The sequence below is a fragment of the Oratosquilla oratoria genome, chromosome 39 (assembly GCF_046742065.1).
Source record: "Oratosquilla oratoria isolate Oo_2021 chromosome 39, ASM4674206v1, whole genome shotgun sequence".
In the NCBI taxonomy this organism is placed as follows: Eukaryota; Metazoa; Arthropoda; class Malacostraca; order Stomatopoda; family Squillidae; genus Oratosquilla; species Oratosquilla oratoria.
Window position 1 is genome coordinate 33,902,000 of NC_134815.1, and position 15,942 is coordinate 33,917,941.

The 15,942-nt window shown below is 35.3% G+C and overlaps 1 protein-coding gene across 10 annotated transcripts in view; it reads left to right on the top strand.

Moving 5' to 3' along the window:
* The window catches only part of LOC143020349 (stomatin-like protein 1), a 45,376-nt gene that overhangs the window by 23,055 nt on the left and 6,379 nt on the right, over nucleotides 1–15,942 (top strand). For 7 of the 10 annotated variants that reach the window (XM_076176691.1, XM_076176694.1, XM_076176696.1 and 4 more), the window contains exons 7-9: nucleotides 5,548–5,610; nucleotides 11,335–11,424; nucleotides 11,590–11,739. In XM_076176691.1, the coding sequence (XP_076032806.1) occupies nucleotides 5,548–5,610; nucleotides 11,335–11,424; nucleotides 11,590–11,739 (303 nt within the window). The remainder of the gene's footprint in view (nucleotides 1–5,547; nucleotides 5,611–11,334; nucleotides 11,425–11,589; nucleotides 11,740–15,942) is intronic. The other 3 variants (XM_076176697.1, XM_076176698.1, XM_076176699.1) reach the window with 2 other exon arrangements.

Here is a 15,942-nt window from a genome sequence, read left to right on the forward strand (position 1 = left end):
GCACGCTACTGCAAAAATTATACTGCTTAATAACATGCAGCCTATACCCCAGACAAGGAAACACAAATACTAAAGCTTATTTCACTGAATGTGATGCATGGAAGGGAGTGGGTTGGGGATTAGGGGGGGTTAGAGGGTGGTTATGTGTGAATGGAGAGGGGGGTCACCGATCAAATGAAGCGGCCTTGCTGTAGATGTGGTACGTCTTGCTGCATTGCTTCTGACCCTGGGCAATGAGCAAGATGCAGGGATGACCCATCATCCAGAGGGAGCCAAGATGAGAGGGAAGGAGGGAAGGGTGGTGAATGGGGGTGGAATTGGTGGGAGTGGAATTATGGCTTTTGATTTTGGCTACCTCCCTTATAAGGGGGAAAAAAGCCCTTGGTATATGTATATATGTATTTCACTGGAAAAAAGAATACAGTAGTCTCTCGAATAACGCGGGGGTTAGGTTCCTGAAATTACCGCGTATAACCAAATCCGCGTATGCTGATATTTCATATTAAATACCGGGGTAAATCTTTAGTTTCGACCATGGGAGTAATATAGCAATAGAAAATTAAATATTAATTTTGTAAATTAAAATGTATCACCGTAATATGCAATTTTGTGTGCGGAAATGAAAAACAAAAAAGGTGCTAAAACAGATTTTTAAGTAACGAAGTCGTGTACGACGAATGGTAGATGCCGACGTCGAAGATATGAAAGGATAAATTCGTCTGATGTGATGCGCCACTTTAGCAGAAACAGGAGCACAATGTGTCACGGCATGTCATTTTCACATTTTTTTATGGTTCGCACAGAAGATTCATTAAGTCTGTATTCTCTGGCACATGATGCATAGGACATACCACTTCTCAGTTTGTCCAAAATTACGATTTTTTCTGATAACGTCATACACTTCCTTTCTCGCTTAGCAATTTTTCCAGCCTTTCCTTGAATCTTTGTCTTTGTTGGCTTAGAGGAGTGTGTCGGTGCCATGTGAAGGGGTAATGAACACGACTTCCAGAGCAATTGACCAGCACTACGAATGGTGAGAGACTGAGGAATGGGTCACCGCACAAGTCGCCGGAACAGGTAGAATCAAGGCACCGCTAATGGATTGTAACCAACAAACAACCTTAACTTTACGAGTACATAAATGATCAAAGTGAGACAAAACAGCAATAATGAAATATTGGAAAGTGGAATATAATCTAATAAATAAAAGCGGTTTCGTGTCTGTCTGTCAGACTTTTTTCTCGATTCGATCGATCGACTAATTTCGATTTCGACGACTCAACCTTACTTTGTAAATGTTTCAGATTAAATTTGGCTCCAATTCATGAGTAGCATTCAAAGTAATTGAGCTTTTCGAACAAATATTGGCTAATTTAAAAAAAAATAGACTTCTCTCGATTCGATCGATCGACTAATTTCGATTTCGACGACTCAACCTTACTTTGTAAATGTTTCAGATTAAATTTGGCTCCAATTCATAAGTAGCATTCATAGTAATTGAGCTTTTCGAACAAATATTGGCTAATTTAAAAAAATATATACTTTTTTTTCTCGATTCGATCGATCGACTAATTTCGATTTCGACGACTCAACCTTACTTTGTAAATGTTTCAGATTATAAATTTGGCTCCAATTCATGAGTAGCATTCAAAGTAATTGAGCTTTTCGAACAAATATTGGCTAATTTTTTTATGAAAAATGATAAGAAAAAAAAACAATATATAAGAAAAATAATAAAATACACTTGCCATACATACCTTTGATAAGTTATTAAAATTGAGAATAAGTTCGATAAAAAAAAATTTAAACAAGCTTATATCAATTTCGTCTCTATATTATACAATTTATTCTTTTAAAATTTTGTTAATTTTTTCGATCGATCCAGGTGACGCGATTCGAACTGCCCGATTTGTTGTTCATCGAATCGCACTTTAGGTTAGTAATAAATGAGGTCGTCACCTCCTCATTCGCTCAATAAAACTGGTAATTATAGCGGTAGTGTTTCAGACTTGAATCCTTTTAGTATGGATTCTAATATCATCATTAACACTGTTAACAGTAGAAGTAGAAAAAGAAAAATAAGTGAAAATTGTAATAGTAAAAAATATATATATAAGTGAGATGGATGAAGAAGAAAAAGAGAGAATTAGGAATGGAAATAGGGAATATCAAAATTTTAAATTAAGAGTTTATCGAATTCATCTAGTAATAAAATCAAATGAAATGAATATAAGTAAAATACAAAATATATACAGTCGTTCCTCAGATACGCGATTTATTGTAACGCCCCGGAGGTTGACACGTGACCTCAGGCAGTCACCCACGGCTTTCCCCTCACCCCACACCCTTGTTTGAGCAGTTCCCAGTGTACATAATGACCGCGTTATATGAGGATCGACTGTATATGGTAAAATAGAAAGCAGTCACCACAAATGTTTGCGATGTTGCCGCGTGTGTGCGTATGCGTGCCCAACTCGGCGCGAATTTTAAAACAATTCTCTACATTTGAGATGGTCTTGAAATAAAATCCGCGTATGATTGAATCCGCGCTATTTGAGGGACTACTGTAATGTAAGAGAGGTTATCTGCCTTCATTGTTTTAACTAATTTCATTGATAAAAAAAAAATAATAATCTAACCTTTCAGATTTTTAGTGATATCAATCCTTTTGATCAAAATCTTTAAGGCGAAAGTAACCCCAGAAATTAAATGTAAGAGATATTATTGGAAAACTCCCAAATTCTTAGGCCTTAAGAGAGTTTACATCGGTCAAAACTGAATAACTGTAAATCTATTCTTACAAGGTCTACCTTACAAAGAAAGGCTAGTGACTCTTGCACAATGAAAAAAAAGGGGAAGAGATCTGATCAGCTTGTGCTACTGTACAAAGAGGAGTGAATTGATACATATAGACTTGTACATACATTACCTTCTAAGACAGGAAATTATGACCAGCAGATAACCAGAAAAAAATGTATATGTAGGTACATAACTGTAGCAAGGGGGCTTAAGACCAAATTTGGAAAAAATAAAATAGAGAAAAAAATTAATTCTCTCAAATGAAACAACTGATCAGTCAATTAGTTCATCAATCTCTTGCCTTGGCTCTCTACAGAAGACTCACAGTACCCTGGAATCTAGTTATAGTTTCCTCAGGGAGGAGACCTTATAGTGTTGTCTGTAATGGATGAGTGCTGGAGAGTATTTACAGTGTAAGATAACATGTCCAGTGTCGTTTGTGTGGTGACCATCTTGGACAACTGACAAATAGAAGGAACTACTAGTGGAAGTGGTAAATGCTAGAGTATAAGCAGTTTCAAACTAAAGGGTGATCAAATAAAGACACCCCAAATACTAAAAATGGTGGTGAACACAAGGCATCAAGAGCATCTATCTATGCCTTCCAAGATACAAGCTGGTAAGCACTCTACATTCTACACTTGCATCAAGTTTCTAGTTGGACCAGTCAGGATTAGCAAGTTAATCTCGACCCCTATAGATTCTCTTCTTACCACTTTCACGTAATTCAGACTCTTACCCGCCCCTCGTAATCCATCTTATTTAGTTCCTCTTATGCCATGAAGGCAACCATTGAATATATATTATGCATTTGAAATAAAATTTCTTTGTAAATACTCTTCAGATTGATGTCAGATGTTGTTAGTTAGATAGATGCAGCTTGTCAGACTATTCTGTGGACAGCCTTCAACACAGTAAGAGACCTCAGGAGAAATACCAAGACTGAGGGTGTGTTCTTCTTCCACACAAACAGATCTGTCTATAACCAGATATGTTGTGGTCATGTCTGGACAAATACGCAGAAAACTTTAGTATCATGATAGTGTGCATCTGGTAGTGAGGTGTTGAATTGACTTTGTATGTGTGTATTTACCAAATCATAGTATACAGGAAAGATGACATGCTTATGGGATACTGCATCTTTATCTCCATCTGTTATACCTAGTTTTAGATTCATTTATTGAATTAGCTTGGGTTCTCTCATCTAGATATTTCCAATCATTGGATTTCTACATTAAGTTGTTTTTCAACACCTTTCAGATTTTTTTTTTTTTTTTTTTTTTTTTTTTTTTTTTTCTTCAGTTACCTGACCACCACAATTGAGTCACCTCTTTCTCCTAAGGATGATAGATCCAGTGCTTCTAGTCCCTCCTCATATACTTTATCTGCAAGGCTGAGAACCAACTTGATTGTTTGTCTTTGCGTTCTCTCAATCTTCTTAATATTTTTAACTTTTTGTGGAGTCCATACCACTACTACATATCCCAGTCTGGGGTGGATTTATTTATTTTATTTACTATATATATTTTTTTCCTCCCTTCATCTTTGTAATAAAAAGACACTTATGTTTGTTTGTAACCTGTATGTCTCTCCCACAGTTTTGCTGATATGTGTATGTGTTTGTATAAATCATCAGGTGAGACTGAAAGGTGCAAATATATGTAGTGATTACGTATGACGACTTCCTCAGAACCACTTCATTTCCATCATATTTAGATTATTAGTGAACTTGTTTACTCATGCAGCCATAGAATTCTGCCAGGTTTTGTAAATTGGGCAAAGAAGACACAGGAAAATATAACATTTCCAAAATCTAGTACACTTGCCTACAAGATGGTCATTATTCTTGGGAGTAATTATCCTTAACAAGATTAAAAATATTTTACTTCAAAATTCATCTCAAACTTGGAAGCCATTAATTCCCCTCATTCCTTTCCTCTTCATTGTATGCACATATTTTTTCATAAAATATTGCATTACTAGAAGATTTTTTTTCTAATATCTTTTGACACTTGTACAGTACCATACATTTTTCTATTTGATGTACACAATTGCATTTGTCTGTGTGTAATGTGTGCTTGCATATATACAGTACTAATATATTTGTATATACCTGAATGAAATATGCATTTATTGTTCATACAAATTCAGAGTCTTATACCATATCTAAATATAGATACTGTATTTAGTTTTTTTCACAGTTGTACCATAGTGATACATATGTTAAGTGATGAGAGCCTTGCTTAGAAATTTATATATTGATGACTTCTGCTTTTTATGAGGTCATGTTGCTTGTTGAATATGATTAGTTTTATTCTTCAACTTTTGTATATTTTGCATTTATGTCCTTCTTTGCTGTGTCCCCACCTTTTTATATATATACAGTCAAGTAAATTCATACTCCCATGCAGTGCATATCACCTTTTTATTTTGCCCTCCCTTCAAGTTAGTACCATAACTATCATTTCCAAGCCATTTGCCATCATTTGAAAAATCAAATGAAGAAAACAGTGTTCAATAGGTCTATTTCTTGCGTCACACAAATTTTAATTGATACCTGCTTTGCTGACAGCAGTTACTCATTCCCTACAAGTATTTACTTTTTTCCATGTCAGATATTAGATAAACATCATAGATTGAACATCAATGATACCCTTTGGTCAAACTTGCCTCCATGTTCACATGCATCTGTTGTCTTCATTTGATCTATTTTTTGTATGTGACAACACCTGGCCCTTCTTACTTCAGGACTCGCACAGCTTGTTGACATCTCCGAAGTGAATTCTGGGACAAGCAGCAGCATGACCCCAGGTAGTGAGTGGTTTACAACAAATACACATGACCAGTAACCAGTTCTCAATGTCTTAAGTTTCATATAACTGCACCAAACCAAATCAACCCTGTTTTTCCACCTCCCTTTCAGTTTGTGAGTTTGCTATAAAATGTAAATACATCGCTATTATCATTGTGCCTAAAATATGCATACTAAAGACTCCCACAAAGTTTTGAGAAAGATAAATGAAGAATACAAGAGCTTGGAAGTTTCACATCTACTAATAGCAGAAACCCAACTGTGGCTGCACTTTTAATCTGTTGCATTCTTCAACTTTTATCTCTGTACTACATCTGTCCATTCTAGATGTATTGAAAAGTCTCAGAGAATTGTTGTTGAATGTAATATTTATTGTTCTTGTTGTGTTTAGTAAAGAACTATAGTACCTTATGAAAGTCTTTCTCTCATATAAATTTAGAAAATCAAACATTTCAATATCTTAAGTAAGCATTTTGGATATTGTGGAGGGAGTTCTTTGAATGGGGATTTGTTACTCAAAAACAGGACACTTAGAGACTTTTGTAGGGATTATCAGTGACAGCTTGCTTTGAGACAAAATAGAGAAACTTTAAACATGTATGACAATGTCAAGATGCATAACATTCCAGAGAGCTACAGCCACTGTATCTAAAGAACAAACACACGGGTAATATTGTGCAAGTTGACGCTGTTGCATGTGTTTGCAGTTCTTATGTTTTATCTCACCATGAGCTGCCACTGGGTACTATACATTTATTATTTTGAGTTAGACACTTAATGCAAATACAGTATACTTTCAGTCTTCTTGCATAAATTGTTAAGTTGTGGTAGGCTTGGGATGAAAAGGTTGGTAAGATATTGGTGGTAAGATTTAGACAAAGTGCAATAAAGATCTTCACATCTTTCTGTCCATTCACAAATGACTAATAATTTACATCAAGTACTTTTACTATATAATACAAAGAACAAGAGCAGGGCTAAAATAGTCACAGTTACTGGACTACAGGCTAAAGGTAAGTACTGGACATGTTTTACAGGGAACGAGTTGTGAATGTGTAAAGTAGAGGGAATATAGAGCTTATATTATAGAAGGGAAATAGATGAACATTTGGTAGAAATTCATTAATATGTGTTGTGAAACCAACAGGATTTAAGTGGAAAGAAAAGACTGATGAATATAAAATGAAAGTAAATAGGTCAAGTACAGGATTAAATATAGTATAGGAATAAAGGGCTAAACAAACATGCACATATGTAGGAACTAAAAAAAAAAATACAGAAAAATTATAGACTAATGTGTACAAAAACAGACAAGTTTATATAACCTTATACAGTGCCAGTATATATAGGTATACACTGAGAAGTGGTTTCCTAGCTTGACAAAGGATTAAGGCAAAGGTTGGCAAACTGAATATTAAAAGTACCCGGAAGAATTTTCAAGTTGACAGCTACTTACCCCATCACTTATGTCTCGCTCATTATCACACAGACTGTAGGAAATTATATATATCTGTCACAGATTCATCTACAGTAATTCTAATTGAATTAGATGTAGACAACGGAAAGTAATATCAATCGAAAATATGGTTTATGCCAAACACAATATTTATTTAATGAGCTTAAGGTCTGAGCCTATGGTAAGGGGTACATACATATTCTGGCAGTTCATGATTTATGACTTAATTTCTTTTTATCATTTGTTTTATATTTATCTGTGAACTTGTTTTTCTTGCTGGAGTAAGAATTTTAGGGAGAATACATTGCTGAATATTATCAAGCTCTTTAGCATGCATATAACTGACTCTTTTCCCTTTTTCTGACATATAATTAAAGCTGCTATTCATATATATATATATATACATATATATATATATATATATGTATATATATATATATATATATGTATATATATATATATATATGTATATATATATATGTATATATATACATATATAATATATATATATATACATATACATATATATATATATATATATAAGTATATGTATATACACACACATACATAAAAGTTTCCTCCTTTTTCTTTCTTTTACTTTTTGAATACTTATTGCCCTGAAGTAATGTAGTGATTGAAACCAAGAATAATACCTAATCTCACCTTTTAATTAAATTTATATTCTGCTTCTCATTTTGTACACTGCACAACCATTCCAGAAACACTCACTTGACATAAGTAAACTAATGTAAAGAACTTGGGTGGGACTCTAATCATAATGTATATGACTAAGAGTGATGAGTATTGAGTGTAGTCAAAATGTAACCTGTTACATGTTGTGTGATTCACCACAATCTTGGGTCATGTGTTACCCTCCAGGATGAGAACTTGGAACTCATGTGTAGCCCAATCTATGGGTAATGATGTGTCCTTACACATACACACACACAAAACTCTTTGCTCACTAGAGTTGGATTGCCAGCTTGCAGTCCAGCAATACTGAAACTTTTTCAGCCATGGTCAGGACTTGAACTCAGATCACTGAATCAGTGGTTAAGAATGGTACCCCTGCACCATGGAGGCATGTGTGTGTGTATGTGTACTCATAAGAAGAGTGATGGGTGATGGATGGGAGTGGAATAGGTGGAGGTGGGAGCATGCCTTGGCTGTCAGCCTCCCTTATAAGGGGGAAGGGTCCTTGGTGTGTGTTTATAAGAATTCAACCAATATTTATGTAAGAAAGACCACCAAACTCAATATTTCAACAACCCCCTCATGTTAGTCCTGCAGAACACCTTCCCACACCAGAACAAGAACCACACAAACACACCTGCACTGAGGACACCATCCAACATTAAACGGAGTAGATGGACAGTTGTTAATGGACATGGAGACTGTAAGAAGATAGGCAGAGTATTTCAAGATGTTGAATGTAGAGAGGAAAAGGCTTTGATTGTGGTGGTGGAAGACTGGGAGAATGGTGATGGGAGAGGAGAATGATAAGGTTATACGAAAAGAGATTTAAGAAGCATTGAAAGATCAAAACTGGAAAGGCATCTAAATTGCCTCATGTAATGCCTGAAAGGATGGAGTGGTTGTAGTGGAATGGTTTATGAGATTGTTTAATGTGTGTTTAAGGGACGGAAGTGCACTGGTAGATTAGAGGAGTGCATATGTTCCATAGTTCCATTGTATAAAGGAGAAAAGAGATAAGTATGAATGTTTTAGTTTTAGAGGGAGTCTGTTGAGTTTTCACCTTGGTCTTTGGATCACGTGTTGGACTCATGATCGACAGCTATTTCCCTCCCGGAAGAGAGCTCAGAGCTCGTATGTCCGATCTATGGGTAATGCTATGACCTTACATGCACACACACACCCCCAACTCCCCGCCCACGAGAGTTGGAGTAACGACTCAAAGCGCAGCGATACTGAAATAATTTCAGCCCTGGGCAGGATTCAAACCAGGTACCGCTGATACCTCCGTACTGACAGTCTGAGACTCTACCAACCGTGCCACCGAGTCGTGTGTAAGTGTGGTAAGGTGTATGTGTGTGTGTTGATTAAGAACATCAGGAGAGAAATGGAATATTTGAAGATGAGTAGTGTTGGTTTAAAAGATAAATAGGGTGTGCAGATCAAATGTTATTAAGACATATTTCACAAAAGGTAAGGATGTTTTTTGGGGCTTTCATGAATTTTGAGCAGTCACATAACATGGTTGATAGAGAGGTGTTGTGGAATGTATTGCAAATATATGGGATAGGGGAAAGTTTGTTAAAGGCAGTCAAAAGTTTTTACATGAGTATTAGGGCATGTGCAAGGGTCAGGAATGAAGAGAGTGAATAGTTTGATTATAAGAGTTCAACCAATCAATCCATTGCCCCAGGTTTCCCTTGTAGGAGATTCACAACTCTAAGGTAACCAGCTATGGCCCATAGGTTTCTCAAGGAAGAAGTATTGAGTTAAAAAGTTAAAGAAAATAAGAAGTTGGAAAAGAGGTTAAAAATTATATCAAGCCTATTTCAGCTGACCTTTTTCCACTGCATTATACGACTAGATAATTTATTCTAGCTGCCACTGGGCAATTGTATTCAGCCAAAGGAAATCTTCAGTGAAAAACTATTTTGATTGCATTGATTCACCTTTTCCTTATATTTTATGACTGGTTGGTTTGTACAAGCAGCTGCAAGGCAATTTTACTTAGGGAACAAGGAAAGGAATTGACATTGCTTTTTATTCTATTTGCAACCAAGTAACTTTATTCAACTCAGAAAAACCCTTTCCACATTGAAAGGGTTAAGAATTCACTTAGCAATTCTCTGCCCTTTCACTTCATTCTACAACATTAGTTACTTATTCTGTCACACAGTGATTTTATCTGGCTGAAAAAGGTTAACATTTATTTCAAGTCCATCACAGTAAAACCTTTCCTATGTTTCACAAATTAACTTACTTATATCAGCTGCTGCCAAGAGATTTTATTCAGCTAAGGAAAACGTCTACAGCAAAAGAGTTAGGTTCTAAAGATGTCATTTTAAGGAAAAAGAACTAAACTAAACAAGTCAAATTGCCCTAGAAATGTTAAAGGGTCAGATATCAAGGTACATGCAGAGGCTCTAGGTTATGGGGCAGATTATAGACAGATAGAAAAGACTTTCAGGAAGTGAGGCTGTTAGAAATGTGGCACGAGGTAAATAGCTTTGTAATTGTCTGTTATGGCACACAAACAAAAGATTATTTCCGACTTCACACTACAATACATACTTAGTCAAACTAGTCACAAAAACTTTAGTTAGACTAAGCAAATTTTCTGTTATGATAGCAGTACACTAGATAAACATCCATTAAATCTCATATTTTCTAACTGCTACTGGGTACTGGCCATATTGAACCTACATAAACAGAAATTGTATTCTCATTTCCCAAGAGCCCATGTTTGAAGGAACTGCATCAGATTAGTTTTTAAGACTATCATAAATTTAACATAAAATACTACTTCTTATATTGAATTTACTCTGGGCATCTGAATGGTAACTGAAAAATAAAATTTGCATCAGTGAGCACTTTGAATTTACATTATCTGATTAATTGTCGTGAATAACTGAGAAATTTACCTTTTCAATTTTTTTCAGTTGAACAAACAAGATTTTTGTGTAAACCAGAAGTGAGAATTGTTTTATATTAGTTTTTGGGAGTTTGTCTGGTTTCTCATTTTTATAGTTTTCTTTAGTATATTTGACTTTTTCTTTCATCTTTTTTCCTTTCAATGGAAACCCAATTATTTATTTTTGGCTTGTTTATCCACATCTTTTTTTGTAGTTAACCCCTGCACCATAGGTTCTTTATATATATATATATATATACTATGTATGTATATTATGATATAGCTTTATAAATCAATATTTCAATTTCTATACAAGATAATTTGTTTATATGAATACTAGCAAAAATAAATTTATCTTCATAAAATTTCCTTTGAAGTATCATTGTCTAAGCATGAGTATAGATTGATATGTTCATATACATATCTTTTTTTTTATAATAATCCTTATTTGTTTTGCATATTGAGGCCAAATCAATGATAATTATATTGCAAAATATCTTGAAATAATCATACCTTTTTAACTTTTTCTTTATAGCTGTCAATAAAAATCAAACTATTTTTCCCAAAGAATAACTAAATATTTTATACATCAGAATATTTTATTTAGTGGCATTTATTAATAAAAGAAAAAATACACTAATAAAGCCAAATTGCCCATGGCAGTGCAGAGTGAGATGGCAGACAGTCGACGTGCAATCACTAGCGGGTCTTGGAGGAAATCATCCGGGTACCGCAATGATCGGGGGAACTCAGGTACTTTTGTCCAGTGTAAGAAAAAGTTACTAAAGAAAACTATTTAGAAATTTGAAACTAACCCACTTCCATGGTAGATGTAAGCTCACTCTTAAGGGGAGCCGCATCAGCAACGACAATTGAGCTTTCATCCTCGTTCACACATTTTTGGCTGTTGATTTGCAGTTATGGGAAGCAGTGCACCAAAGACCAAGCTTGGTAGATACCTGCAGAGCTTAGTGGTATCCCCAGGGTCTGGAGATCTCACTCATGGAGTTTATCGGCTGCAGGTTGAAGGAGATGAGGCTGGGGTGTTTATCATCTTCATCGGTAATGGTAAGTGTTTTCCCAAGAACCTGTTTTCAGATAAACATACCATGATGATTTTGAATTAGGTTGAACCACACAGATACCTGCTAGTGATGGCCCTACAAGATGGACATCAGAGAGAATCTTCTCCCCACTGCCCATCCTCAAAACCCATGAACATCACAGTTGGATCATTTGTGCATTGTTTCTGATTTGCTCCCTCTTTGGACATCAAATTGTGTTATCCTTTATTCTAGAAAACAAAACACAGTAGACCCTCATTATCAACAAACTTTTTGTAGGCAGTTTTGATTATCACTGGATTTTCTGTGGATGGGAAATTATATATTTCCATAAATAAGCAAAAATTACTTTATTTTTACCTGCACCTTCTTGGAAGTTTCCGTGCCTTCTGACTAGGAGTCACTGGCATGATAATTGTACATATAGTTGTTTTTCAATAACCTAACAAATATGAGGGAAGATGGAGTGAGAGAGGAATGACAATGGGGAAGGCAGCAAATTACAATAAAAAGTACCAGGATTACCAGATTGGTCTACAAGTAGTAAATTGGGGTCATTTTTAAGGCATGTGCTACTTTATATAAAAAATTATATCATGTGAATAATATTCATAAACAATTTAGATTGCATAGGCCTGATGTATATGCTATTTATTGAATATATTTCTGTAAAAAGTGCACCAATCAGTGGCATAGTGTGCTAATATGCCATCCACTGGCTATCACTGTTCAACTGCTTAAATAATATCTATTACCTATCCATACTGCATTACGCTTTCATAATGATTTCCACCAGCTCTCCATTTGTCTTCATTGCTATACAGTACTGAACAGGACAGGACTACATAATTTAAATATAAATAATGGGACTCCCGTGATTCATGGCACAAGACATGGGTAAAGGAGAATAGAAACATATTGTGGAAAACTTCATGTGGCACAAGGTATAAGTGATGATGCAGGGAAGCCAGTGGCGAAAAACAAAGACAATAAATAACACATTCGTTAACCTCTGCCCGTCCCCTTGCTATGCCACTGTTACCAATCTACATAAATACAGGGCTACTTTTATTCAATATTTACTACTTCTAGCCCTTCAGATTGCTCATTTCAGCCATTCTAATATGACAACCCTAGACAGGATAGAGGAGAGTATCATAAGAAGTGGATGAACTCAGTGGCATAGCAAGGGGGGGGGGGGGAGATGAGGGGGGTAGACTGTCCCAGGCAGCACATTACTAGGGGATGGTATGCTGAGGTCATGAAACCCACATTTGGGGTATCACCATGTGAATATCTCTCTACAAAATATGAAAAGCATTTAATTTTAAGGTATAGTTGGTGCAGTGAAAACTGTAATATAAATTACCTTCTACTCGTTTCTTTATCCAGGTTTATTTGTAGTCTAAATTCCCGTCTGGGGGTATTGGCTGCTTGTTATTGTGGCAAAGTAGCATGCAGTTATGTACCTCCTAAAACACAAGCCTGGACAGAAAGGGATCACGCCGAGTTACTAGATGATACAAAAGAAGAACTAATTGAAACACTGAAGGATAGAGGAAATACAGTAATTATGGGTGACTTTAACTCAAAAGAAATATGCTGGGAAGATATGACAGTGAAAGGGGGAGAGAAACACTGGGCAATGTACTCCTTGACTTGACCATTGAATACACAATGACCCAGTGGATTAGAGAAAATACTAGATATAGAGGAAATGAAGAACCCTCAAAATTGGACTTAATACTTACGACAGAACCTGAGATAATCGAAAATATTATTTACAAAACTCCGATAGGAAAAAGTGACCACGTACTAATAGAAATGGAATTGAAAGAACAAACAGACCAAAGCAAAAATGATAAACATAGAATAGGAAGACCTATGTATAACAAAACAAACTTTGAGAAACTTAAAATATTCTTTCGCAATGCAAACTGGGAAAAATTCCAAAACGAAGATACAGGGATAGAAGAAAAATGGAACATACTAAAAGAAATTTATAATGAAGGAGTGAACAAATTTGTACCACAAAAAATGGAAAAGGCATACATAAAGAACTGGTACAACAAAAGATGTAGTGAAGCAAAGGAAAAAAAGAGACAAAGCTTGGAAAAAATGGAAAAGAGATAAGAAACAAAGCAAATGGCAAACATACATCAAACTAAGAAACGAATATGTAAAAATACGCAGAGATGAAAAGAGAAATTATGAAAAAAAGATAATAGACAAATGTAAAGAAGAACCCAAACTATTTTACAAATATGTAAATGGAAAACTGAAAAACAAACAAGAAATAGAAAAACTGCGCCAAGATAAAAAGGAATTTACAGAAGAACTGGAAATGGCTGAAATAATGAACAACCACTTCAGATCAGTATTCACAGTAGAAAACTCGCCTAACAGTGAAGTTAGAGAGAGAGAATTATCCCCAGCAATGAAAGAAATAAACGTAACACAAAAAGAAATCAGTGATCAAATTAAAACCCTGGATGTCAGAAAATCACATGGCCCAGATGGAATAGCAAACTGGATACTGAAAGAATGCATGGAAGAATTAACTGACAAAATATATGATATAATTAAATCCTCACTTAAAGAAGGAAAAGTACCATTGGACTGGAAAAAAGCAAACATTGTACCAATTTATAAGGGAGGTGATAAGGAAGATCCATCTAACTACAGACCGGTCTCACTAACAAGCACAATAGCAAAAATTTGTGAAAGAGTGATCAAAAAGAGATGGGTTAAATACCTGGAAGAAAAATCTATACTGAACCCAAATCAATTTGGATTTAGACAAAGGAGATCCTGTACAACAAATCTGATCTGCTTTTACTCAAGATTAGTAGACATAATACAAGAAAGAGATGGATGGGCAGACTGTGCTTTTCTGGACCTGCAAAAGGCAATCGATAAGGTACCTCATAGGAAACTAATAAATAAGATAGAGTCAAAAGGTGGCATCAGAGGAAAATTATTGGAATGGATGAAAGACTTCCTGATTGGGAGGAAAATGAGAGTTGTAATTAGAGAAAAATTCTCCAACTGTGAAGAAGTAAAAAGCGGTGTCCCGCAAGGATCAGTACTGGCCCCGATCACGTTCGCTGTATACATTAATGACATGAATGAAGGCGTGGAGTGCTATATAATTTTTTTTGCAGATGCAAAATTACTTAAGAAGGTAAAAACGGAAGAGGACTGCAACTCATTGCAACAAGATCTGGACACAATATGGAATTGGACTCAAAAGTGGGAAGTAAAATTCAAAATTAAGAAATGCAGTATAATGGAATTTGGAAAGAGTAGAAACAGAATATCAAAAGATTACAGAATTGGGGAAGAAAAAATAAAAAAAACTATGAAAAAGATCTTGGAGTGATGATTGAAAAGGACATGAAACCAGATAAGCATATAAATAAGATGTTCGGAGAAACCTATAACTTATTGAGAGCAATCAAAGTGGCATTTACTTATATGGACGAAGAAATGATAAGGAAAATACTAACTACACTAATAAGACCAAAACTTGAGTACGCAGCATCACTTTGGACACCCAGTACCAAAAAGAATATTAAGAAACTAGAAAGATTACAAAGAGCGACAACCAAACTAGCACCGACACTCGCCGAACTAACATATGAGCAAAGACTATCCAAATTGAACCTACCAACTCTGGAACAAAGAAGAGAAAGAAGAAATTTGCTATCTACAGAATAATGAAAGGAATGGAAGTTTTAGACAGGAATGACCTATTAGTATGGGAAAACGGTAAAACAAGAGGACACGGAAAAAAATTGAAAAAGGATAGTTATAGTAAAAACTTGAAAAGGAACAGTTTCCCACACAGAGCGATAAATACATGTAACAAATTAGACAACAAAACAGTATGTGCTAACACTATACAAGATTTTAAGATAAAACTTGATGCAGAGAGATACAAAGACAGGTCACCACGAGCATAGCTCCCCTCCCGTATATTACAACTAGGTAAATACAACTAGGTAAAATACTACACTCTTCAAAACAGGTTGGTTTCTCTAACACACTTTAGATGTAAGACCCACACCTAACCCCATAGCCTCTGCTTTTTTGCTTGATATGTAATCAATAACAATACAGTATGGGTAGTAGATATTATTTAAGTGGTTGAACAATATTGGTGGGTGGCAGTATGACTCCCACACCATGCAGCATTTTGGCATGC